At 43.8% G+C, this 26,584-nt stretch overlaps 1 protein-coding gene across 1 annotated transcript; it reads left to right on the top strand.

Annotated features, from left to right (window-relative positions):
• Window positions 1–67: 67 nt before the first annotated feature.
• LOC149359138 (uncharacterized) lies at window positions 68–26,305 on the top strand. Its single transcript, XM_089571380.1, has 9 exons — window positions 68–179; window positions 413–545; window positions 1,546–1,615; window positions 1,987–2,057; window positions 2,717–3,192; window positions 9,712–9,825; window positions 10,624–10,712; window positions 14,555–14,756; window positions 17,991–26,305. Exons 2-9 carry the CDS (start codon window positions 436–438, stop codon window positions 19,625–19,627), a joined length of 2,769 nt encoding a protein of 922 aa, XP_089427506.1. The 5' UTR covers window positions 68–179; window positions 413–435; the 3' UTR covers window positions 19,628–26,305.
• Window positions 26,306–26,584: the final 279 nt, after the last annotated feature.

Here is a 26,584-nt window from a genome sequence, read left to right as displayed (position 1 = left end):
GAAGATTCAGCGCATCTCTCCAGCTCTCCAGCCGTGCTCGCAAAAATCCGTCACTTGAGGCCACTGCCGTCGCTACCTTCGTCCCCTTTGCCCCACATTTTCGCTGCCGATGAGCCTTTGCGAAAGCAGTTGGTCACCTATGTTTACTTCTCTCAAAGTTCTGCATTCATTCGCTATGAGTGAGTATTTTGCCCCAACAAACTAGCGAACAGCATGCATTTGTCAAGTAAATCGCAGGTCGTTTCATTTCTTCCCCTTTTTTTCCCCCTCGAAGCCCTGAAAGCGCACCAAATCAATTATGCGACTTAATTCGTTTTTTTCACAACCCATCCTGCCTTTTAAATCCTCACATCAAGTTCTTTCAACTTGCCTCGGAAAGTGACTGCACTGTATACTTCATCGACTCCTGCAGGTTTTAAAGGTCTGATGTGAAAAATGCTCACGGCCGAGCTAGCTCCGGTGGCATGGGCTCTTGTCGCCATCCCGACGTCAGTGGTTTTGATCGTCGCTCTCGCTCTGTGTCTTTGCAAGCAAGGGGCGGACAAGTAAGTGAAACCTCTGTGCACTCGCCGCTGTGCTGTTTTGATTGCCACTTGACGTGTTCGGTGTGCGCTTCCCACTGTGAACAATGTACGGTGCGTCATCTCGCTAAATATAGTGATTGTGTATACAAGCCAGAATAATGTGGGCGGAAAACCGCACGCCTCTGCGGGGTACCGCCGGGGAACTGAACGCAGGGTGGAAATGAGAGTTGTGATTGGGATTTCCGCTCTGGCTCGCGCAGTCACGTCTGTCGCGCGATAACGTTTTTAAACAAGCGTACTCCTCCGGTTGTGCACTCGGCAACCTAAATGTGACGATCGCTGCTAGTGGGCTAACAAGGAATGTAGTCTCTCTCCTCTTCGCGTAAGCGATGAGTTGCAACACGTGGCAACGTTGTTTTAGAAGAGTTGGAAAGGTTTCGTTTTTGTTCTCACTTTTTCTTATCTCCCCCACCCCCAACTAAGTTAAAACCTGCAGTAACTTCACCTACTAGACACTTTAAAGGTCGTAGATCAGCCAGAGGACTTTCACTGGACAGTTTTTCTGGGGCTGTAATGCATTTTATGAGTTGTTTATTGCTTAAGCATTTTGGCTATGGCAGCTTCCACAATTACTTTGCTCTGTTGCTTGCAGCAGTGATGCCTCTATGCGGTGATATTTTGCTAAAAATGTAAGGTTTTGTTAAGTAATGAGGTTTATGAATAATTCAGTGCTGTCTTGCAACTTTGAATGCAAAAAAAAAAAGCCAACCTTTCCTGTACCCTTCCAAAAAATGGCACTTATTCTTTACCATTTTTCTCCTTTCTGAAAGAAAACGAGTTATCTCTTTAACATGTCATTGTATATTCTTTTATGCTTTCATTATTTACTGTGGAGTTTCGAATTTTGTATGCACACTTCATTTGATTTTGGTAGTGGTTGTGGTGGTTTTGTAACACTATTGGTTCTTTATACATCCTTGCTTTGCAACTGTATTATAATTTGGTCTTGTTATGTCTACAGGTCACTCAACTTCTTAGGAGAAAACAATCAAGTATTGAGTAAAAGCTCTCCCGTCGCTTATAAAGTTCAGGTATTGTTTCTTCTCTTGCTACTTCATTATTCTTGTTAGCATCTATAGTATGAGCATTTTCAACCTTTTTTTCTTATTGGATCCACCGTGGTGGCTCAGTGGTTATGATGCTTGGCTGCTGACCCGAAAGACGCGGGTTCGATCCTGGCCGCAGCAGTTGAATTTCGATGGAGGCAAATGTCAATGCACGTTAAAAAGCCCCAGATGGTTGAAATTTCTGGAGCCGTTCACTATGGCGTTCCTCATAGCCTGAGTCGCTTTGGGACGTGAAACCCCCGTAAACCAATCTCTCTTATTGGCAAGACGTTAATAAGCTGTCTAAAAATTCACTACAGGGTTGAAAGGTCAACTCACAGTAATATCATTTGCAGAGCACTGAGGACCACCAGAATGGTGACTTGCGTACAGACTCGCCACTTGAAAAAGTCTCTCTTCATCCCAGGTAATTCAACAGACTTACCTACACACTTTTAAAAATTTGTATTTTCAGAAATTTTCATCAAGGAACGTAATTTTCTTCAATAGAATGATAATAGTCATCCCTTTTTTCAGTGCCACTGTAGATTTTGAAACTAGTTGCGTGATGGTCGCATTTTTGTGTTCTCATATTCAAATAAGATGTTTGCTTGCGAGGCTGTGGTTCTTAGCACAGCAGAGGTCACATTTTCGAGGATCCATTCTGCTTTGAGAATAGCTCTTTGGATTGCACTTTGGCAACATATGTTTAGTGTTGTAGGCAACAGGCTACTTACAGTCTCAATTTTTGCCCTAGCATAATATTTTTCTCTGCAAAAGTCTGGCCCAGGCCCTCTGGCTGGAGTCAGGAGGCATGTTTCACACATTCATTGAGCCCATCCGCAGTTGGGGCAGTAATTCGGTGCCAGTTCTATGTTTCTACAACAGCAGCTTTACCCTGCCTTCATGAACCCATACTACATTTTGCGTTAGTGCATAAAGTGCTACGGACCTGCATGAAAGCCGCCACACTGTGCAAAACAAGTAGCACTGTGCAGTGCCTCCTGAACTGGTTTAGCAGGTTAGGCGAACCGTAGACAACCGCTTGCATGTGTGCTTATTTTTACCGTACTGCTTTTCACACAGCAGGCCAGTGACGGAGCGGGCATTGCCGACACCCCCCGGCAGGCCGCAGTCACTCCCCACTGTCCTTCCAAACCCGGCTGTGGCCTGGGACAGTAGTGGCAGCAGTAGCAGCAACAACAACAACGGCACTGCCACAACTGCGCCGGATGGGCACACGGCTACTGCAACCCTCGTGCGTCCGCACCGAAGGAACAAGGCTCACGCTCCGCCGCCACCGACAGCCACACCATCGACCTCTGCGACCCCTCATGTCGCTGCCACAGCATCTATTGGCAAGGAAGCAGGGGCAGCTGGAGGCGACACTCCGAGCGAGAGTTCAGAGTCGGATCCTCTCTACTCTGTGGCGAACGTGCGTGCGCCCAGTGCTTTGGACGATGGCGCTCCACCACCAGTGCCCGAAAAGAGGTTTGATGTTGTCGACACAGTGGATGAGTGTGCACAGCCACCGGTGTCGGAAGAGGCACCCGCTCCATTCCGTAAGTCTGTTTTGTTTCACGCTTAAAACTGGAGGTTCTCAGACTGGGTTCCTTGAAGTGCATTTTGGGCTCCCTGCGCATGTAAATCTATGTTATGCACTGTGTTTCACTATACAGTCAGTTGTTATTCATTGCATTTGGAAATTTTTTGGTGGGTTATGCCTCTCCATTAAACGCCACAAATCACCACATACAGCAGAGTGAAAAATATTCGGCATACTTGCCATTACCCTTTGAGCTGTCTTCAGTTTGGATATCCAATAAGCAGGTATTATGAAGTACAGTTGAAGCTTGCTACAAAGAAACTGACGGGGCACGCTAAAAATTTCGCTGAAGCGAAATTTCTTTGAGGCGAAGACAGCCCGAAAACACTGTCAGGTTGGACAACATAGTCCCAAAACATAATTTATTTCCAAAAAAGTCGATCAGCTTCTTGTGCTCCTTTTTTGTTTGTTTTTTTGCCACGAGTGCCGTGGCGCGACTTTCGCACTCGGTGAGCAGTTGCATCGCGACGTCATCATCGTGAGCACCAATAAATCTGCGGAGCACATCAGATGCTGCCATCATTTTTAGTGCAGATGATGGTGCTAAATCCTCTGCGCCGCTGTCATTATCCAATGATGTGTCTCTGTGGCGAATGCCATCAATTATTGCTTCATCACTGAGCTCCTCGTGAGCTAGCACTTCACTGTCAGCAGTGATGTAATCGTTGATGTCAACATCGGCCGGCACATCTCCGGCGTCTTGAAGGGCTGCCCGTGCCGCATTGGCCTCTGTGAGATACTGAAGTCTGCATGCTTTGTGAGATGGCGAAATCCGCTGCAACATCTCCCCTTTTCCTGCCACTGGATGTTGCGCTGATAATTCGTGCCTTCTCTTCGAGAGAAAGGAACTTCCGCTTCCTAGACAAAGTCCCCATGCTCAGGTCGATTGCAGCGCACAAGCACGAGTGAAAAAAACTAGGGCAAACGCGCTGCTGCTGTTGTCATGCTGCGGCGTCCATTGGCGACGGATTGGTTGCGACTCTGGCTTGGAAGAAAACGGGAGCTTGCACCCGCACCTTGTTGCAAGGCAGCCAGCCCGATTGTCATCACCCCCAAGCAATGGCGGTCTTCATGTGCCTTTGAATGAGTGGATCAATTGGTTCCAGCGAAAGTTTAGTGAAAGCAGCGTGGATCTACGGAAGTACACAGATTGGCGGCGATATGCTTGTTTTATTGTAAGATAGATTTTTAAACCCAGCTTCGCATAGCAAAAATTTCATTGAAGCGGAAACGCGCCCCAAAAATGGTTCGTTGTGATGAGAAATTTGGTCCATTACTTTCTATGGCGAGCTGACGGGGAATTGGAAATATTTCGTTGAAGCGACGTTCGTTGTAGCGGGGTTCGACTGTACACCATTATGTTTAGTGTGAGGAATCTGATTCCCTTCAACAGTGCTGAGAGGTTCCAGACACAATATCGCTCGGAGACTATAAGTGTAATTTTTGAACTGCTATCATTTTCCCTCCATTTCTACTGCGGAGTGGAACACTGTCTGGGTAAAGGTTACAAATATTCCAGGATAGCATTACAAAGGCTATGAAATGGATTCAGAGTTGGTGGTAAATGGTTGGTTGGTTTATGGCGTTTAACGTCCCAAAGCGACTAAGGCTATGAGGGGCGCCGTAGTGGAGGGCTCCGGAAATTTCGACCACCTGGGGTTCTTTAACGTGCACTGACATCGCACAGTAAATGTGTTCATTGTGTAGAACAAATGCTTTCAAGCATTCACGCCGATTATGAGATCTTGGAACAGAGCCGGCTATTTATTATAAATTGTTAAAAACCACGTTTTTAAAATTTCACTTCACTTCACTTCACTTTAATACCTTAAAGACCCTCGTTAGAGGGTATTACATAAGGGGTGGGGCACACAGAAATGAAAAACAGAATGAATAACAGATAAGTTGAAAGTTAAACAAATATAAGATCATCACTGAGCAAGTACACGCGTGATTTCTTCGATGAACAATGATTGGCATGTGATAGCAGCAAGTTCTCGGGGAAGGCCGTTCCAGTCGTTCGCGGTCCGGGGGAAGAATGATGAAGAAAATGTAGTGGTGCGGGCGCGAGGTCGTGACACTTGCTGCTGATGGCCGGTGCGGAGGGAGATGCGTGGTGGTGGTGCACAGATGTAGGGTTCCTGTCGTAGCTCAGAGTAAAAAAACTTGTGAAACAAACGTAAACTAGCAATGTAGCGGCGATGAGCAAGGGTAGGTAGGCTGGACTGTGATTTGAGGGATGATATGCTGATATCAAAAGAATACGATGAATGAATGAATCTAGTTGCTCGGTTTTGAACTGCTTCAATTGAATTACAGAGATATGCTTGCTTTGGAGACCAGATGGGAGATGCGTATTCTAATTTTGATCTGACTAATGATTTGTATGCGAGGAGCTTGACATGCTGAGGTGCAGAGCGTAGGTGTCGCTTTAAGAATCCTAGTGTTCTGTTGGCGAATGATATGATGTTTGAAATATGCGTATTCCACGTAAGATCATGACAAATATGAACACCAAGGTATTTGTATGATTGGACAAGATCGAGAGGAACGTTTGATATGCTGTATTGGAACAGAAGAGGGTAACGGCGACGATGGAACGACATATGTTTGCATTTACTTGTGTTAAGTGTCATTAGCCATTCACTGCACCAGTCTTGCACATGAGTTAAATTATTTTGAAGGGATTGTTGGTCGAAGGTGTTAGTGACTGTTCTGTAAATAACACAATCATCAGCAAACATCCGAATATGGCAATCTAATTTCTCAGGTAGGTCGTTAATATAAATTAGAAACAAGAGTGGCCCAAGGACGGATCCTTGGGGCACGCCTGAGGAGACTGGTAGGAGGTCAGACATTTGGTTATTGACAACGACTGATTGGAAGCGGTGAGTTAAGAATTCTTTTATCCATGCTAGTATGTCGGGATGCAAGTTTAGGCGAGAGAGTTTTAGAAATAAGTGGTTATGAGGTACCTTGTCAAATGCTTTAGCGAAGTCGAGAAAAATTGCGTCAGTTTGGAGGTTAGCATCAAGGTTGGCATGCAAGTCATGAACGAAAAGTGCTAGTTGACTTTCACATGAGTATCCTTTGCGAAATCCGTGCTGCGATGAGTGAAAAAAATTATTTGAATCCAGAAAGTGCATTGTTAAAGAATAAATGACGTGTTCCATGAGTTTACATGGTATGCTGGTGAGTGATATGGGTCGGTAATTAAGTGGTGAATCTTTGTTACCCGACTTGTGGACCGGAACGACCTTCCCCACTTTCCAGTCATGGGGTATGACACCTGTAGAAAGAGACTGTGAGAACAGCAGGCATAAAAATTTGGCAGAAGTATGGTTAACGTTTTTTAGTACCTTAGTGTTGATTTCGTCAAAGCCGGCAGATGATGACAGTTTTAGTTTATCTATGAGACATGATATGCCGGCCTCAGAGAAAGTAACGGCTGGCATTAAACTTCTTTGGTCATTTGCTGTCTTGAGGGGGGGCGGTTCCTGTTCGTGAGTGAATACAGATGCGAAAGCAGAATTAAATATGTTAGCACACTCGACATCGGAAACAGCACGCCCGGAATCATCAGTTAAGGTAATAGTGCGTATAGATTGCGGATTTAAAAGCTGCCAGAATTTAGTCGGGTTATCTTTAAGTATGTTGGGTAGGTCAGTAAGATAAAATGAGCGTTTAGCGTTTTTTACTGTGACCAGGTATGTCTTTTCGGCAGCGTAATATTTTTCTCATGCGTAGTCATTTCCAGTCTGTTTAGCACTGCGGAACAAGCGTTTCTTTTTGTTTTCTAGTCTTCCTAGAGCCTTGGTAAACCATGGTTTCTGTTTGGTTGCGCGGAAGCTGCATTTGGGAACATATTTGTTAGTGAGTTCGTTGATTTTATGAATAAACATCGACCAGTTTTCGTGGATGGTTTGTTCCGGGAAAAAGTGCTGAAAAGATGGGAAATAAGCTTCCAACGCCCGGTTTATAGCCTCATAGTTACCTTTGTTATAAAGGGTGATTGTTTTTTTGGAAGTTTCTTTTATTGTTGGAGTGAAGGTAAAAGACGCATGGATGACTTTATGATCACTAATTTCCCGGAGATAAGTAATGGAGTTGAGGCATTCGGGGTGGCTAGATAGTACAAGGTCAAGAATGTTTGCGGTGTCGCCGGCGATGCGTGTAGGCTGGGTTACTAATTGAGTAAGATTAAAATTTAAGCACACATCCACAAACTCCTGTGATTCATGCTGTCTAAAAATAGGCTGATAAGGGTTATTCCAATCTATGTCAGGATAGTTAAAATCTCCAAAAAGGAGCACGTGTGCATTAGGGTGTTTTGATGTAAGTTGGTTCAGAATGTTGTGCAGCTTTCGAGGGAATTCGGGGTTATTGTGGGGGGGCCTATAGCAAACACCAATTAGTATAGACACTGGCGTGGCGCGACAAAGCAGCCATAATATTTCGAGGTCAGATTGGATGTTAATGTGGGAACACTGTAGATGATTGCTGGTAGCGATAAGGACGACTCCTCCTCGGGGGCCTTTGCGATCGGCACGGAAAAGGTTAAAATTAGGCAAGTTGCACAGAACTTCAGTGTCGCCCACATTATCGGTCAGCCAAGTCTCTGTCAGCACAAGCAGGTTAGAGCCTGATTGATGTGCACGTTGTGGCAGCTTTTCTGAGAGCTACGTCACTAGCATGGTGATGTCATAGTGAACGACAGGGAGCCCGGTGTTGTGATTTGCTATTAGCATGACGCCACGGTTACACTTCCGGTAGGGGGACAGTAGCCTGCTCTGCCACAGCAGCTCGATCTCTGGTGGCTCTGAAGTTGCCGCTGGTAGCGGGTGGACTGAAAGGGAAGGGAACAAGGGGAACGATGCCCCTGTGCCGGCCTGTAGTCAGTCCATGTGCCGGGCTATGAGTCATTGCTGCCATTGCCGGTGTTCATGTTTCTATGCATGACATACGTGCAGGATTTGTAGCCTATCATTGTGGTCACTTGCAGAAGCTGCGCCTTGAGATCCGGATCCACAATATCCTCGCAATGACAGCAATGAAACGTGCACAAGCGAATGCACCGACAGGCGGGTAAACTGGCGCTGTCAACCAGATGTAAACAAACTGGGCAGCGACACATGACGTTTTTACGTGCAGTGTGCAGTACCAACCTGTTTTCTTCAATTTTTGGGGCACGCTTGAAAGCTAGCTCAAAAATTCTTGCAGTGGGGTGATGCATGATGGAATACGTATGGCTCGTCTGTGTTACTTAATGTCAGTAAATATCATTTCCTAGTCCCTTTAAAAGCAGTGTTATCTACATAGGCCATTTAAGTGTGTTTCTAGAACAACATTTGAAAAGCACATTTGAACCTCTGGTGGAGAAGATCATAAATAATATTACAACAGCTTCAATACAAAGATGGAAGATGAAATTCTGTGCTGTTCTGGCTCATGCGGAATATCAGGAAATGAAAGAGCAAGCAGATGTTCAGGACAAGCTCACGACAGTATAATCAAAATAGAAAAGCACATCTTTTTAAGGCTATTAAATTAGTACACCGTAAACTAAAAGGAAAATTGTGAGGTCAATCAGATAACAAGGTAAACAGCAATGACACCTCCCCTCGGAGAGTGGGAATTGCGTAAACGCTAGGAGCATTTCTTTTAACTGAGTTTGTTCCACCTTCGTATTGTCCTCGCACATCTCACACGCAGCTTTATACCTGTGAAGCAAGAAAAACTTCAGGTTGTGCGGAACTTGTCTCAGTGAATTTATTTTTAATCTTTAATAAAAAGAAACGCATATCTGCGAGAAAATTATTTCTCGTGGCTTCACCAAAAAAACATCATATCACTCTTGCTTGCTCCTTGGAGAGCATTCAGTCAGAACCTGGTCACTCATTTTCAAGCTCTGAAAAGATGTCATATTTTGAAACGCTGATCATCATCTAACTAGAAAACACGACTTTTTAGTCCTACGTTTGCACTATGATAGTCTCCATTACTTACACATCCTTACCCTTAAGGGTAATGGTAATGGGGTGGATTCCAAGAGAAGGCAAGCGTAGCATGGGGCAGCAGAAAGTGGGTGGGCGGATGAGATTAAGAAATTTGCGGGAATACGGTGGCCGCAACTGGCGAAGGACAGGGTTGATTGGAGAGACATGGGAGAGGCCTTTGCCCTGGAGTGGGCGTAGTCAGGCTGATGATGATGATGATAATGACTTACACACCTTCATATGCAGAATAACTGACTGCTTTGTTTTGAAGTCCAGTGATGAGAAACACACGAGGTGAAGGATTGATCTTGACCTTGATACTCATGTATGCAAGGTACTTGGAAAAGTCTATATGAAGATTTTTTTTTTGTGGGGGAGGGGGGGAGGGGGGGGGGGGGGGAGTACAGGGAGACAGTATTTCATGCTGTAGAGTGCATTTTTGGTGACAGCATTTCACACCCTTGGACTGCCATTTCCAGGGCAAGCCAACTCATTGGTTCCCTCAGGGCCTGGGACTTCATCTCATACAGCTGAGATTTCATTCCCTGTGCCAACAATGGCCGAGTTGCCCGGCAGCTCTGTGCAGGCTACAGGTAAGCGCTATAGCCAATTAAAGGGAAGAAAAAAGAAAACAAATGTTTGTGTTGCAAATATTGGAGGACTTCTTTGCTGTGCTTTCCATTCCAGATTACTGATTACCAAAGTCGTAAGTCTAGCTAAAGTAAAAATTTGAAATTCTACTTTCTTACATAACGGAACTCTAGGATGCTAGAAAATTATGCAAGGTCAAAAAGTTGGCATCAGCACTAAATGTGAATGGCGCATAAATGTCTGTGGCATCTCATTGTGTTATGCTGTAGGAGTGAGCGAGTGGTTTCATTTGGAGTGTGATGCCGTTGTAGTAAAGGATGGAAAATTGCTCGTATTAGTAGGCTAAAGTCAGCTATACAGGTCCTCTTTCATGTTGGTTGTGTATCTTGGTTAGTGTTTAGGGTACTTTTGTTACTTTCCATTTGGTCGAAGACTTCCCTTGAAATTAGGCAGTGCTCTCTTTATGCATTCCTTTGGGGCTCTGCCATCTAAGCCATTGCGTTTCTACTTGGTAGGCCATTGGTTTGAAGATGCGTTCCTGTGGATGGTCTTAAGAATAGATGTACCCTTTTAACCTTAGCATGATTCTGATTGCAGATTCGTAAGAGTCATTCCAAGGAGGCTGCAGAATGGTGTTTCTACATATACCATGTTTTAAGACCAGGTTCAAACGTAAAACGCACAGTTAACTCCAAAGGTCGCACTGCTGGGCTGATAGCAGTGCTGTTGGATAGACAAATGCAGTGTTTACTGTCATCTTGGTTTCATTACCCTTACGCATGCATGTGTTTCAATTGCAGGGATGTCAGACCTTTCATACACGGTGATATCTGTTCGTGAACCACTGGCGAAAGTTCGCGAGGAGACAATGAGGCAAAAGCCTCCACAGGTCTGTATCAGTGTTATTCTGTCAAATTGCAATTAATATAGCAAACATTGTTCCAACCGTGTTATTCTGTCAAATTGCAATTATTCTAGCAAACGTTGTTCCAACCAATCTGCCCGTGACTGTGAGAGTATTGGAAGCAGCGTAGGCTGAAACTATTTGAGTAAACAGTGAGGCTTGATTGTGGAGAATAGGCTGAAGTCATTTCAGCATGCCATGCCTATTTCTCCAGGCATTTATACCTGTTTAGATGAATTACTGGTGCATATGGCAACTGTGTGCTTTAAAGGGGCCCTGAAACACCTTCTGAGAAGAGAGCCTAAACTCACTCAACCACCGCATTGTGTTGTCAGGAACACCTTAGCCAGTTAACACGCTTCTTAGCAGCTGAGAACCCACAATCACACAAAAATGTTGGAGAGCCCTTTCCGACCCCTTTTCATACTTGCACCCGCCTCCGTTTCATGCTGCTGCGTATGTTGGTTAAGAGATTGCCCGCAAATGCCGAAATTGAAATTTTGACTGCAGATAACTCTGCTTATAACAAACACATTCAAGAAATTCTTCCTGGAGGAGATTCATAAAGTGGCGACCGTAAACATCGTAGGCATACCACAACTTTATTGAGCGACCTTTTCCAAGCCCCTTTAATAATTTTTTTTTCTGTAGTCTCCACTTTCCATGTTCCTTTCTGCGGGTGTTAAAAGGTTCATGCGGAAAGCTTTATTTTGAACATTACATGGAATCAGATTCGTGAATTCATTAGAAAAGCGTCCAAATTTGGGTGAAATTCGACGCATTTTCAATGCCTCAAATGTGCGGCAGTGCTGAATAACAGCCGAGGTACTAGCAAGGGTTTCCTTTACACAGAGAATACAAATCCTGCAGAATACAATGTTAGATTGTTAGTGCAACAAGACATTGTCCAAAAGTATGCAATACCGAAATGCACACTGTCGACCTTCATTGAAAAGAGCGGCGATCGAAATAAGGCCACTCACCTAAATTCGCAAGTTAACGAAACTTGCGTGATTGTTTTTCGCAGCTTGATTGTCAAGCCCTGCTACTCCGATTTTCCCAATCCACAAACCGCTATAGTGATCAGTGGCACCTCGTGACTGAACTGAGGCTCATTCTAATCCGGCTTGTCATTGCCGCTAATGTCAAGAACTACAGCTCATTCCTTATGACACCATGCTAGCCGCAGGTCATGGTATGCGCTTGCTAGTTTAAAAGTTGGCACTGTTGGCCCACTTCATGTCCGAAAACTCGTCCGTCACACGCCTTTCGCAAATCATGTGGTCCTCTGCTGCGTAAGTTATGGATGCGCCGAACAGTCTAGAAGGCGAAACAGTAGCTTTTCATTCAGGCTTTAGAACAGATCAGGTGTTGGCTGCTGCCTTCCGGGAAAAAAAAAATGCTGATGATCACGGACATTTCTAAACAATAAAAAGGGTACCCTCAACACCCGATTGCTTCCCATTCTTGGTGTACCATCTTTTCTGTTCACTTTCATTGGTTCGAACTTTGGTCAATTCTAACTGTCTTGGCGTCCCTGTGGAGTTCACATTAATGACCTTTTACTGTATTTGTAAATGTCATCATATGCTAACTCTAAATTCGGTAAAAGATGTTAGAAAAATGAGAATTGATGGTAGCAATCTTGACTTGAAACAGCTACATAGATTTGCACCAGCAGGTCACATAAACAGCTTGTCAAGTTCTTTGAATTATAGTCAGTGTAGTTACTCCAAAGCATCTTTTGCTAGAAAGTTAGTGCCAGAATTGTAGTACATTCATTGTGCTTATTGTTTTGTTACTAAGTATGAGGCGTTGCTATTTGATTACTTTTTTGTATCTCATCATACACTTATCGTATCTTCACGAAGAACTCGGTCATGTGTGTTAATGCATGACAGTGTCGAAGCGTACTCACAGAAATCAGGTACAGCGTGGTGCTTTTGCATCTTTCTTTATCCACTTTGCATGCTCGTTTATTGATTCCGACTACCAGTACTTCAAGCTTCAGTTGCCATAAGACCAATTCTGCTTTTGTTGGAAGCTTATATTTAGTCAATTAAGTTGCAATGATATGCCATCCATTGTGAGTTGCATCTCAATTCAAAAAGTCGTTCATATTTTACTGATCCATTAATGCGTGGAAACTTGCAGTTCATCCTCAGCTTGTAGTTCTTGGAATCAGTACTTAAGGGGGGACGCAGTGATCAAATCGTGAAAATCTTCTAAAAAAAATCAATTTTTAGAAGGAATCTCATTTGGTATCTATAAGGTCCTTTTAATTATATATTGAAAAATTTTCCCAGAAAACAGCTCACGAGTGACTTTAAAAAAATGTTTTTGGCACTGTATATGGCAAAAAACTGGCTGAATTGTGAAAATGGCAGTTTTCTCAGAAGTAGCATGATAATGACTTCACGGAATTTCGTGTGGTTTGGTGCATTGTGTTCCTTCATGAATTCTTCGTGCAGTGACATTCCTATATTTCTAAATTATGCAAGTATGGATATAACATTCTATGTCAAAAAAAAAACAGGCTGCTGAAAATATATGAAAAATGTCACTGCATTAACCATTTTCTTGGGTAAAACATTTGAGCAACTGCAGGCACCTACCATCCTACCATGTTTTGTTGTCATGCCAGGCTTTTTTCTAGTTTAATATAGCAATGAAGCATATAAAATTTTATAATGTCAAAACTGCTTCAGATATTTGAGTGAAATTTTGTATTTAAGCATTCAGTGGACTTCTCAATAAATTTGGCAGATGTCATTGTTCTACCCCCAAAAATAAAAAAAGTTAACTTCCGATCCCCACGTCCCCTTTAAAGGGACACTGAGGAGAAATTGAAGCTGGCTTGTATCGACAGAATACCAGCTCCTGGTTATAAAAACGCCACTCATACTGACAACAAAGCTCTTGCAACGTAGAAAAGAGCAAGAACCAAAATACAGGTATCGCCACCGCAGGCCAAACTCGCAAGTACATGCGTGATGACGTCATAGGACAAAACAGTGTTGATAGAACCAATGGCTGTAGAAACACTGGGACACGAGGTGCCACGAATCCTTGACGTCGCCAGATGGCTCCACGTACCCAGCAGCTACGCGCGTGCCTGCAGCATCGGGACCAATCAGAGCCTGCTGACCGGCGGTAGGCGGGCTTCCGGTATTCCGCTAACGGTAACAAGGTACACGGTATGCTAAAGGTGTCTATTTGCGAGAACTTCGTTGATGACTTCGAGAACGGGATTCATCGTAACGCTGGCAAAACGCCGGTGCAAACGTAAACGAAGCGACGGTAGTGACGGCCGCAATAGCCGATAGATGCCTTCAATGGGCGGGCGGCGGTAGCTTTCTTTTCGGCTGCTGCTAGGCCGCACTGCTGGCCGCCAGAAATCACGGAGTCTGCGTTACGTCATGTGCACGTCATGTTTCACGTCACTTAGTCCTGTGTCGTCATAAGAGAATCCCAAGTTTGAATCAGAGCGGCGGGTAAAACTTTTTCAACTTCGAATCCAAATTTCTTAGAAATAAATGCATCTTTCGCTGCCGGCCAAGTGGCAACAAAGCCATGAAATGCCGAACTATCGGATTTTTCTTTAAAAAAAATATTAGTAGAGCACTCCTCACTGTCCCTTTAAGGGCATAGATAATTAAGACATGTATATAGATGTCATGGCACTAGAAGTTGAGGTCTAATTTCGACTCATGCTTGTGGTGGCTTTTGTTGAAGAGTTTTGGAATTTTGATTATGTCGCAGTGCAAATTCGGCTGACAGTGCTGCTGCTGTCCACACACTTAAACCTTACGGCATTTCCCTGACAGACCGCAACTGCAACCCAAGAGGCATACTACACGGAGGTCCCGGAGGAAGAACAAATGTACGCAGAGATTGAATCTGGCCACAACTCAGCTGGCTCGTCTGTCACGTACGCCCGCATTGAACCAAGAACAGCAGAGTCGCATCCTCCGGCTCCACCCACTGTGGAGAGCCTCAAGTCTGTGGCCCAAGCTCACTCCAGACAAGGTTAGTATAGTAAGATATGAATTGTAAGGCTGGTTGGCTCAGATTTGGGGTAAAATTTGCAACAAAAAAAAAAAAAGAAAACACATGAAAATATAGGCAGACATGGCATTAGCTCTCACCTTATCACTCTGTATGTTTGGCTTTAAAAGTCGTTGAGAATTAGTACTGCCTCTCTCTATCACTTCATGTGTGTGCTTTCTAAATTTCACTAAGGTTGGCTTGGTTTCAGTGTTCGGATGTGATGTGAGATGAAATGTTTGTTGTTATCAGTAGAAACTGTTCATTTTATAGGACTTTCAAAGCTGGGATTGGTTTTAGAGGAACCACGTAGAGGTAGCAGTGGGAAGAATGCAAATTTCCTTTCATTCTGTTACTCATTTACTTTTTTTACCCTTTATCATTACAAAGTTTGTCTAAGGAAGGTTTTGCAAGATTTCTGATCACTGTAATCTGTCTTAGAGCTGCAGTGTCTCTAACTAGCTTTGCTTGAAGAGTCTCTGAGGCTTCCCGAGTGGTGTGACTATGCACTTTTTCCAACTGTCTTGCACTTGGTAATGTGCTGGTTGGTGTGGTGTAGGTGCTACAAGTAACTAATGAACATGATTTTGTTCCCGAAAAAGCACATTTACATGCCTCTCACACTGAATGAGTAATGTAGTTTGAAATGAGTGACATTATTTCGTAAAGTCACTGACTGGCTACTGGACATGACTGTTTAATCATTAGCTTTAAACGACATTTTCAATCGAAGGCTGATTCTTCACTTCAGGTCAGCAGTGAAAACAGACGCTAATCTGAACATTGTCCATGAAAAATTTTTTCACAATACTGAAGTTAGCTTTAGAAAAAGTTATCTGTATTGCAGACTGTCTAAGAGAGCTGCTACTCTTAGTAGCACACTGGCATCACCATGTTGGTTGCCCACCTTCAGTTCTTTCACACAAGCTGCTTGGACACAGCTGTCATGCTCACACTGTTTCTGACACAACCACAATTGCTCTGCCTGTTAGGCAGGCTTCTTTGCCTCATGAATGTCAGTCCTGTACAAACTTTGCACTGTCCTTCTGCTCTGCCATATTTGTTTATGTTCATCAGATTCTTAAGTCTTCTCTTGACGTATTACTGATAGGTACTGCTGAAGTAGCGCTAAAAAATTGAACGGTTTCTTTTAAATGAGCATAGAAAAAGCCTTGAACTGTGTTAACGAGAGTGCATTGCTGTGTTTTATTAAACAGTCTGCCTGTATCCTGTTTTGCCTGTCATATTTCTATTCTCTTTTTGCCATTGTTATCGTCCATGAGTTTCATTATTACACCATATAGGACTGGAATAAGGCAAATAGCATTGTTGGCACCAGTATTTTTTTGCTTTGAGCTATGCTAACTCTTCCAGTGTGACAGGGGTAAAATTTAGTTTTGCTAACCAGCTTGACTTTCTCCCTAGCTGCCGTGCTCACAGTACTTGCAAGACCGTAGCTTAGAGCCACAAGGCTGGTGACAAATATTCTGGCAGTTGCGTTCTGTGCTGCATAACTTTGCTATTACCTAAATTTAAATGAGGGGGTTAAATTTGTGCCTAGAGGATTCAGCCTCCAAAGCGTTCTGCCGTAGTGCTTGGTAACTATGGGTAACACACCTGCATTTCATTGGCTGTTTTGTTCCTGTACAGAATCCTCAAAGCTTGTTAGAAAAAAACAAAAACATCTCAGAGTACCAGAAGTTGTTCTAACCAGACTTAAAAACAGGTGGCACATTGTCGAGAGCGGCTTTGCTTGCAGTATTGGAGATTTTCATGAGCTAGAGGGTTTTGCTCAATGATCCAGCATGGCGGCACTACATATGACTTCTTCTAGAGCTAGCCTAGGTAGAATCGCAGTTATTATAAAACCTCACAATAAACTTGCACTTGTTCCTGCGTGGTGGCCTCCTCATGGGAGTGAAACAGTCTCATTTCTGGACGGTGGAAAGGAATAAAATATAAAAGAAAGAGTCACTGTCTGGCGGTTGAAAACTGTTGGCTTGAAAACATTTGCAGTCGACGGTCATCACATGCTTTGGAAAGAATATAAAATCTGACATCTACGATGAATACTTTTGTACAGCAGGTAGATGACAAAACTAGAAAGGCAATTTTTTAGCACTGCACGTAAGCACGGCCCAGCGACTGTAATGTTGCTTGTGTAGTAAACAAACTTTAAAGGCTTGCAATACTGTTGCTTGAGATTTAAGTCATTAACCTGCACCCTTTTGCCGTGTCTATGCTCATAAACTTTATAAACCACATGCAGCTTCAAATAAAGTCGTATCACTCCTCGCTCTCCATGAATAGCAAAGCACTATAATCACCTGTACACCCATGCTGTAATAAGACTTGCCATTATAATAAGACAGTCATGTACTAATGTGCTCTTCGCACTTGAAATGTGCCCTTAGTCGTGGTCATAGTGCCTCATGTTTAAATAAGCCATTCTAAACCAGGAAAATGAACTGTTTAGAATGGGCTCAGTGTCTGAGAAGAATGGGGCTAGCCATGGTCACGCAAGCATTCTACTACAGTTTGGAACATTCATCTTCCCATGTTTTTTGCATATTGCCAGCACCAGAAAATTCACGAAATGGCCCCTAGCTTCTCTCCTGTCTCATTATCGTGGAAACGCCTCTGACAACGACAGAATGTGTCGGCAATCTACTTATGCAACAGAGAAACTGGCTTGGTTTCGTGCGTACCAATCCTTCGTACACTACTTCGCTGCACCGTTGCATCAGTGGCATTGATTTCATGAAAATCGCCAGTACTGCAGCCTGTGGATTCTTTTACCTACTCCATTCAAGCCTGAGTGGTTGTTTTTTTGTTATATAATTGAAGTTGAGGTCTGCCAAAAACTTGCACCACTTTTGAGCAGCCCATGCTGCAACCTTAGCATTTCCTGCCCAAATCAATTCATTTTCCGCTGCCGATTGCAAATAGCCAGAGATAGGCTTAACTTAGATGTAGGTTTTGTTAGTTTGATACATGGCAGCTTTTCAGAAAAATGGTGTGCCCTGTGCACCCAAACAAAGCAAGCTGTGTCTTTGGACACACTTCCCAAGGCAAAAAAGGCTGATGCACAAGTCTAAGGATGCACTTCCCAGCTCTGGGGTTATAAACCCGCTTTTGGCAATTAGTTGGCAGCTTCCGTTTGCTTTCTTGTTACGCTGGGCTGCATTTGCTGCTTTTTGCTTTTATTTTGTACAGCATCCGTCACGTCTGCATCATCGCTGGGTGCGCCTAGCCCGGACGTCGACATTGGTAACTTGTACACGGCCGTCGACAAGTGCAGCAAGCAGAGGCAAACAATCCACATATCGGAAGGCCTGGCATCTGCCACGGAAGTTCCAACCAACCTCGACGAGCTGTATGCCAAAGTTCACAAGCCCCACCGCCAGCCAGTCACAACGGCGGCAGCAGCACAGGAAGAAGGCGCTGATGGTAAGAAGCCACCTCCTCCCCCACCTCCTCCAGCAGCACCTCTGCATGAGGCATTTCTGGTGCATGACCGACCACGGTCAATGCCTCCAAATATTGAGTCTGTTGTTTCCTGCACCAACGTCACGCTGGTGCGGGAATATGAAGAGAAGAAAGAGCTAGTTGAAGCACTACCCCCACCACCTGAGGAGTATGCGGACCCTGCGTACGAGAGGGTCTACCACCAGGACTCGAGTGACACGGATCCATGCTATGAAAGAGTTGCGAATGGACACGGAAGTGACGGAGTCTCAGACCCCGGCTATGAGAAGGTTGCCAAGAGGTTTGACAGAGAACCCGATTATGAAACACTTCGCAAGGATGCTGCGACAGAGTATTCTGAAGGAGGCTCAGATCCACACTACGAACAGATCCGGAAGAGTGACAAGGCGTCAGCTGCCCACGAAGACGATGATAAGGCAACTGGAGCAGCCCGTGGATTAACTCAACAAGACAGCGGCTCTACAGCAGACTATGGCTACGAGAGGATCAAAGGCCGCCGGGATCAGCCCGAAGATGAAGGGAGCGATCCTGGTTATGAACAGATTTGCCGGCGCGGAGAGGACGACACAAGTGACCCTGGCTATGAGCGGATACACAGAAGCCACAGTGATGCATGCAGTCAAGCTGATAGTGACCCAGGGTACGAGAGGATTAGAGACCGGAGCGGTGCCGCAGGCCGAGCATGGCACAGTCGGGGCAAGAGTAGTGGTGACTTTGGCTACCGCAAAACGACAGGGGCGCGTCTAGCCGCAGCCGCCGCCGCCGCTGCCGCTGTTGGCGCTGCAAAGCAGGACAACAATGGGTCAAGTGATGAAACATACGAAAGTGTACGGGACGACGTAGTGAGAAAGCTTGGCTACAGCCTCATGAAAGGCACGGGAAGCAGCACAGAATCTCCGACACCCAGCCCTGTTTGGAAGCAGGTGTCAGACAGCAGTTCTGCATCGGAGAGGGGTGCTGAGGACAGCAGCTCGGAGGAGCCTGGCTACGAGAGAGTGCGGCACAGGGATGACGACGCTGATGACACATCTGTTGGCAGGCCGTCATCTTCCACCGGCAGGTGCCTCGGCGTGCAGGCTAGAATTTGGAGGTGCAGTGACAGCAACCTGACCTCTGGCGTTGAGACAGCGGAGCGCGCGACAAGTACATACAGCCTCAATGCTAACCTCGACGACGGTGGCAGTAGTGAGCCCGTGAACAACACGAGTGGTGAAGCTGTGCTGTACGAAGTTGTCCGAGATTCATCCACAGATGTTGCAGCTGCCCGTGAGCTTGTGACAGACAATGAACCTGTGCCCATCACTTGGGCACGCCATTCAACTGGGCGGTCATCAGAGCACAAGGAAAGGGAGTACATCTTCTGAGAAGCTTGCCAAGTGTAAGGGTCCTTCACTTCTTCAGTGCAGTGAAGTCTGCCTGGTTGTGTACGCTTGTTGCAGCAGAGTGTCAAATGTTGTTGCCGGTGAGAATTTCGTCAGTTCATGCATTAATGTTTTCCACAGCTTTCTCATACAGAAACCTTTTCTGTCATCATCATGTCAGCTTGTGTTGTATAGTTTTGTGAAGGTAATTGCAAATAGTTTACAATATCATTTAGCTTGTTCTGCTTGCAGAAATGTTTTAAAAGAATGCTTTATGTCATGTTCAGCGTTAAACAGGGTGATCTTGTGTATGATACTTCGACATTTGTTTATTATTGTGCATTGTTATTGCTTTTGTATGAGTGGTGTGAAAGCTCCCATCAAAGGCTTTTAGTTACCATGCCGATATTTGTCATGGTGTTTATGTGCTTCAAGTTTATCTTCTCATTAAAGTCAAAACAGGGTTCGTTATATCATTCCATTTACTCCCACTGTCATATGTCTCCAAGTTCCTCTCTAGTTGCAGTTGGGCCACATTCTTATACAGTTGCTACAATCTCTTGGTGGCACCTTGACTGTCATGATGCAACACCGCATTTGGCTGCAGGTTTGGGCACTGCATTCATTTTCTTTTTTTCTCCTGCCATGTTACACTGAGAATGATGGGCTCAACATGTTTGACTGCATGCTTTGAGCATGCATTCATCCACAGATACACTGTCAGAACACATCTGTTAGCATGTAAAACGTGTGGACATAGAGATAAGGACAAAATTTTGTTTGTCAAGGTTAACATAATAATGTTTGTTTTCGGGAATATGAATGTCTGCATATATCTGAACAAACCTGCAAAAGACTAATCGCGCTAAGCACATGAGAGTGCTCATTAACTATGTGACACGAGAACAGCACTGACTGGCAAATTTATGGTCAATCAATTCTTCAGCTTCAGCCAGTAGCCATGCACTGAAGGGGACATTTTCAAAAGTTATTGATCCAGGGTGCAGTCCCTGCTCTGCATAGCACATGAGAGTGTCTAAGGGACACCTTGAAACTTGTGCAATAAGAACTGAATTATTATTTCCAAATAGTTTCATTCATCGTGTGTCAAAGAAGTCTATAGCGTGCCTGATCAAAAATGTGTGGCAGGTTTTCCCCTTTAGTTTAATGCCTTTACACAGTGGCACAACTTAGCTTGAGAGTGGGAGTCCGTTGTTTGGCCTGTCAAATAGGGAGGCTTGACCACTAGTGTCATTGTACTGTCTACAGATAGTCCAAGCTTGTATCTTGAATTGTGCTGCCACATTTGGGAATATTCAGACTATGTAAGAGAGGTCTTGTCAAATTTTTACAAAGATGCAGCGGTGGGTACATATGCATTATATTTGTAACTTCCATCATTGGTAACATCCTATTTGTATTCATTGAAATGCAGACATCATCTCTGAAAATAGGACTAAAAGATTTTAGTTCAGTTTTACCTTTGCCATTGGTGCACTTAGTTTTACTGACTTTGGGAACATTTTACAGCTTCTTGGGTTATTTTATCGCTCGCCTTGATTGCATTATAGCAGTGTTTTTTTTTTTTTAAAGCGTTTTGAGAAACACTCTTTATTGGAGAATTTTCAGTCAAGGAAACTAATTGTGATTAATGTGTGCCTGAGCATAGACCTAGGGGACTGCTAGTGAAGCTAAATAGCCCGCAATGCCATGTAGTTTTCGTTTGCTACCCTATGGCTGCTGCAAGATGGATTTAGATGAATGGTAATTTTAATTTTCTGTAGTGTTTTTTATCTTATTTTCTGTCAAGTTTTTGTATGTTGTGCTTAATATTTTGTGGCTAGAGAAGCAATTTGAGCACAATAGAGAGACGGGATCTCAAGAATTCCTTTCTGTTTGCTTAGGCCAGTGCTGACTGTAGTAGCTTTTCAGGTTATTTATACTTTTTGAGCGTCTAGACTTGAAAAAGATAACCAAAAAGCGCAAGCTCTCTTTGCATTGTCTGGGGAGCTAGCTTAGTGAACACAGTAGCAGGCACTATTTATTGGAGTATAACACAAGGCAGGTGCAAGCTTAGGGGCAGCTCTTAGCTATTCTCTGTAGCACATCTCTTTTGCTATTTTGTTATTTTCTTTTGCATATTTGCTCACGAGCTTTCCATATGGTTTTAAGCTATGCTCAGTAGGCATTTTTTAACCACTGCTTTTAATTGAAAGCACAAGTGAAAATTTGGAATAAAACGAAAAAACTGTTTAAGTGCTTAAAATTACTTGCTTTTACTGTTCGTGCTGTAATTCAGCGATATGTCTCCAAAAGCCTAATCCACGCAAGTTGTTAATAGGCTACAGGCCCGGCAATATTTCTAGATATGTGTTAAGGAGGCATTAGAAAACTATGTAGAGAGGAGCCCTTTTTAGCATTGATCAAAGGCTAGTAGCCATCATTTATTGTATCTTGGTCTGTCCGACTTCAATGGAGTATAGAACACGTGACAGCCCATCAACCCTTTGCCTTACACTGGTCGTGTATCTGGGAGAGAACTCGCTTATTTATGAATGTATTCCATTTGTTGTCAATGCACTTGATCAGCTTATCTTGTTTGTTTAGTTTCTGGCTAGCATCAACATTTGCTGCATGTGCTATCAGTGCTCTGAAGATAGCTAAATGCAGCAACACTGGTCTTCCAGTCATGTTACCTCTTCTATACAGTTCCTCTAGGCTGCGTTAATGTCAGAAGTGTCAAATGTCTTGTAATTGTAATGAGAAAATGTTTCCCAGGCTATTCTGCTTTATTCTGGCCTGATGGTAATCTAAGCATGCAGCTGCTTCGACTTCATTAAGACAATTGGAAGAAAAACTGTAATGACACATTCTTTAAGTGATATACACTAGATTTAACAGGACTGGTACTCTTTGTCATCAAATAATGCATTGTAGCTATAACAGAGTTGCATCTCTAAAGCATTGTTACCGTTGGCCTATGTACAGCCAAACAGGATCACATCTGTAATGTAAACTTAGTGTTCTTATATTGGACATGCACTGCTGGAAAAACGAATGTGATGGAGGTTTTAAATTCATGCCTTGTGCATGTTCAGGTCTTTATTTAAGCTTAAAAAAAAATTGGGCACTTTTGGACATGATTCTCCGAGATCTACTATATATGCATGAAGTGGCGAGTGACGCCAGTAATGCTAGGTTAGTTCTTTGTACTTGAAGTGATATGAATTTATCAGCGGTGATTACATGTGTATATGGTATATGCTTACATGCACATATACTGCCAGCCCTAGAGTAGTTGTTTGCTTCCAAGTGTGCTATCGTATTTTTGTGAAGTGTACAGACTAGTTTAGCTTCTTGAAAAGGAGGAGCTAAAGTGCACATGTACCCATATTAATTTGTTGAAGCAGGTGTAACAGCTGAGTCTTCTGCCTTCGATTGTCAACATTCCAAGCATTTGTTATGAAAAGCTTGACTTTCCTTAACAACAGGTTGAATAGTTCTTGCTATCAGGACTTTGCACTTGGTATCCTCTGTGCATTTTGTTGCTAAGCCGTTTTGTAGAAATCTGAATCAGAGTTTTAAGGTGGTCCCCTGCCACTGCTAAGGTTACAGTACAGACTGGAATGCATACAGGATTATGCATAAGAGCATTGACCCTGTGACTTGAATTTCAACATCCTCCCCTTGTGTGTTGTGGCCAGGCACCGTTGAGACAAGTTTTGTCGGCATAACGTCAAGGGCTGCAATGCTTGTCTGATGCACGAAACTACTGTTTCATGCAAGAAATGTATGTACGGTTTTGTAACCTTGCCAAGTGGCTGGGTCTATTAATCTAAATGCCACCTGCTGTACGTGGATACCCTAATGTCTTCTGCAGCAAAGATAGCAAAATGAGTGCGTGTCTTCAGGCTTCAGCGGACAAGGGAATAGCAGTTGCTTTGTGCAAAGTCATATCTTAGATTCAGGGTAAACCATACCATGGTTATGTCAAGCTGTATAGAATAGTGGCTCTGTCGCATTGGTGATGCTAGTGTAAGCTTTCATGCATGCTAATAGCACCTCATCATAAATACCCTTTCTTTTTTGTCATTCGTGGAAATGTGCAACCAGGTTGTTGTGTACATAAAGATTTTAATTTTCATGCTCAGAGATGTTTGTCAGACAGTGTGTGATTGCACAGCTACTGTATATAGTTTGCCTCTTGTTCGGTTAATGGCTTTCTTGTATACATACAAGCCATTTCATCCAAAGCCTTTGAGCTGCATAAACTAGGTTTGCTTTTATAACCAATGTCCTCATCGTAGTCTTCCCATATATTAGTAAGTATAACCAGATGTCAAGCTTGCAGCTGCATCACACCTGGCACAACTGACACATTAGCACATTCACTGCGGCAGTGATTTTCGGGGCCCTAATTCCTGTGCGTCATGGCCCACCGATGGGCCACCCTTAGATTTTCTTGGCTGCGGCATCACCCGCCAGTGAACCGCTGGAGAAGTCGACTTGGCGCTACCGAAAACAGATGGCAATGGCAATCTGGCACGTGTTTTTCGCAGGCTTTTTGAATGTGCCACTCAGTTTTTGTGCCACACATCAGGGATACATGATGCGACCCACCAGTGACCCATGACACAGTGAATGTGTTAAGACCAGTCTATTCCTCCAGGTGCTAATGCCAATACGGGAGCAGTTGCTGAAAAAACTGGGCTGCATATGATATGGAAAGCATTTTTGTATCAAGTACCATTTGCCCTTCATCATTTCATAGCCAAATAACATCTTTGTAACTTAAATCTATTAAAGGTGTTCCTGCCAGCAATCTTACATAGTCATAGCAAGAATGTGACTGCATCATAACTAGGGCCAAGAATCAACCTAATTGCTTTGTGCTGTGGTGATTGCGTGCATTTTTGCAGTCTCAAAGAGCGAAGTACAAACCTAGCCAAGTCAACGATGATAATTGCATTCTGCTATTATGTAACTTCTGCCAGGTGCTTTGGAAGGGGAGCTATAGCATAAACTGCCTGCCAAGGTGCTTTGAGAAACAACAGTTATGTGGCAGACTCTAGGACCTTCAAGGGAAGGATGATTTTTCCTTGCTGCGCCCTCGGATTCAGTGTAAGAAGAGAACACGTATTACTAATGATCAGTGGAATCGCCTTGCAAGGTGCACAATTTTACATTTTGTGGTAGGTGAGCTGTATATCAGTAGTGAATGACTTCGCATATGCATACAGGAAGTTTGCATTTCTCGCTATATTCTGTGTAGTTACTGATCATGTTTGTTGTCTTCGCTCGTCCCATATATAAGCCAAAACTTGTTTGCAACTTTTGTTTAGCTAAACCTGTGCCTGTGTGGCATTGCTATGCAATTGCAGCAGGCTGTTAACTTTGTGAAGAAATTTGTGCTCCTGGTGTCTTTTCAGGGAACATTTATTTCTTGGTGTCTTCTGTTAAGGCTGCATGATAAGCAGTGCATGAGGTGTTTTATTTTTCCCCATGGACAGCTCGAGCTATTCTGCTCGTTTTGTTGGCATTCATGGCATTATAAGCCAGCTTTATACTTTGTCACATCTTCGATGCCCATGAAATGCTACCAGTAATTTCTTGCAGTGCTGTCCTAACAGAGGATTTCTTCACTCTTCTGAAGCTATCAAACTGGTTGGAGATGTTTTTGTCATTCACTTGTGCATATACCACTATGCACTCTAGTCCTTGCTGCTCAAAGCAGACCCTGTGCTGTCTGAGCACTCCTGAACAAGTTGTTTTGTTTGTGTGGTGGGGCAGTCATTACTTGTCTTTTATTTTCACAGTCCTCTGTGGGTGCTACACTTGGGACACTGCCATTCTTTCATTACTTTTTTTTGTGTAATGATAGATACTATTTTTACGTTGATATACATTGTGAAGCAGTTGGAGCGATTGTGGTCGCGGGCATGCTTTGAATGTGTGTGGTTCAATTTGCTGCTCGTAAATAAACCATTGATAAAGCATTCTTCACAAGTCCTCTTAGGTGCAATACAGGGCATAAATATTCTGAATTGTTTTGCATGAGGTGAAGAAATGAAATGATTGTTCAAGTCGCCCCTTTTCTTTTTTGCTTCCCCTGACATAATGCATTTTCCATTCAGTTTTAAAAAAAGACTCAGACAAAGAAGAAAGATTCAATGAAGACACTGCTGAGGTTCGGATCCTATGCACAAGTGCAGGTCTCAGCAGCAACTTTTCAGGGCCCCTGCTAGAACAAAACTTTTTATTACCTCTCATGTTTATCTAAGCAAATTCACAATGCCATATTGCCTGCTTGGTGCTCAAAGGGAGCAGATACCAGTTGGCGTGAACATCACGTCATGGGCACGATCTGAGCGAGCAGCACATTGTCACACCCCAGGCAACATCGAATAGTATGTCTCTGCTGGCGGTTGTGAATGGGCAATCTTTGGTGTATGATTCGAACAAATAATGTACAGCGTGCATTGCTGTGCATGCATGTGTGTGTGATCAGTTTTGGTGCAACGTGCAGTGTATGGTTGGTGCACAGACAAAGGAAAGAGGTAGCCATATCGCCCTAGAGTTTTTCTTCTCGCTTTGAGTTTCTCATCTGACACGTGTACAAATCATTGTGTGACCTGCTTCCTGAGAGCTACAATAAAGAAACTCATATTTTTCTGAGGTACAGATCAGTGTAATGGGTCTTCTCCTTGTCCTTTATAGACTTTTTTTTCCGTCTTGGTACATAAAAAAAAAATTAGGCGTGGTTTAGCTCTGGCTAAGCGTCGTCAGTTGCGTTAGCTGCGACGCTTTTCGAGTTGTGCAATGCGTTCGTCTGCTGTCTCTCAAGCGCGTGTTCTCTTTCTAGCTTGGACCTGTCGCCGCTGCTTCTCTTTAGTGCTCTCCATAACGACAAGATTCCACCGAGGCGAAGCGCACATATACCTCCGCGAAGCGCCACTTCCT

Source organism: Amblyomma mixtum, chromosome 2, assembly GCF_055824585.1.
Source record: "Amblyomma mixtum isolate Tamu chromosome 2, ASM5582458v1, whole genome shotgun sequence".
NCBI classification, from domain to species: domain Eukaryota; kingdom Metazoa; phylum Arthropoda; class Arachnida; order Ixodida; family Ixodidae; genus Amblyomma; species Amblyomma mixtum.
This window is presented reverse-complemented; position numbering and strand designations above follow the sequence as displayed.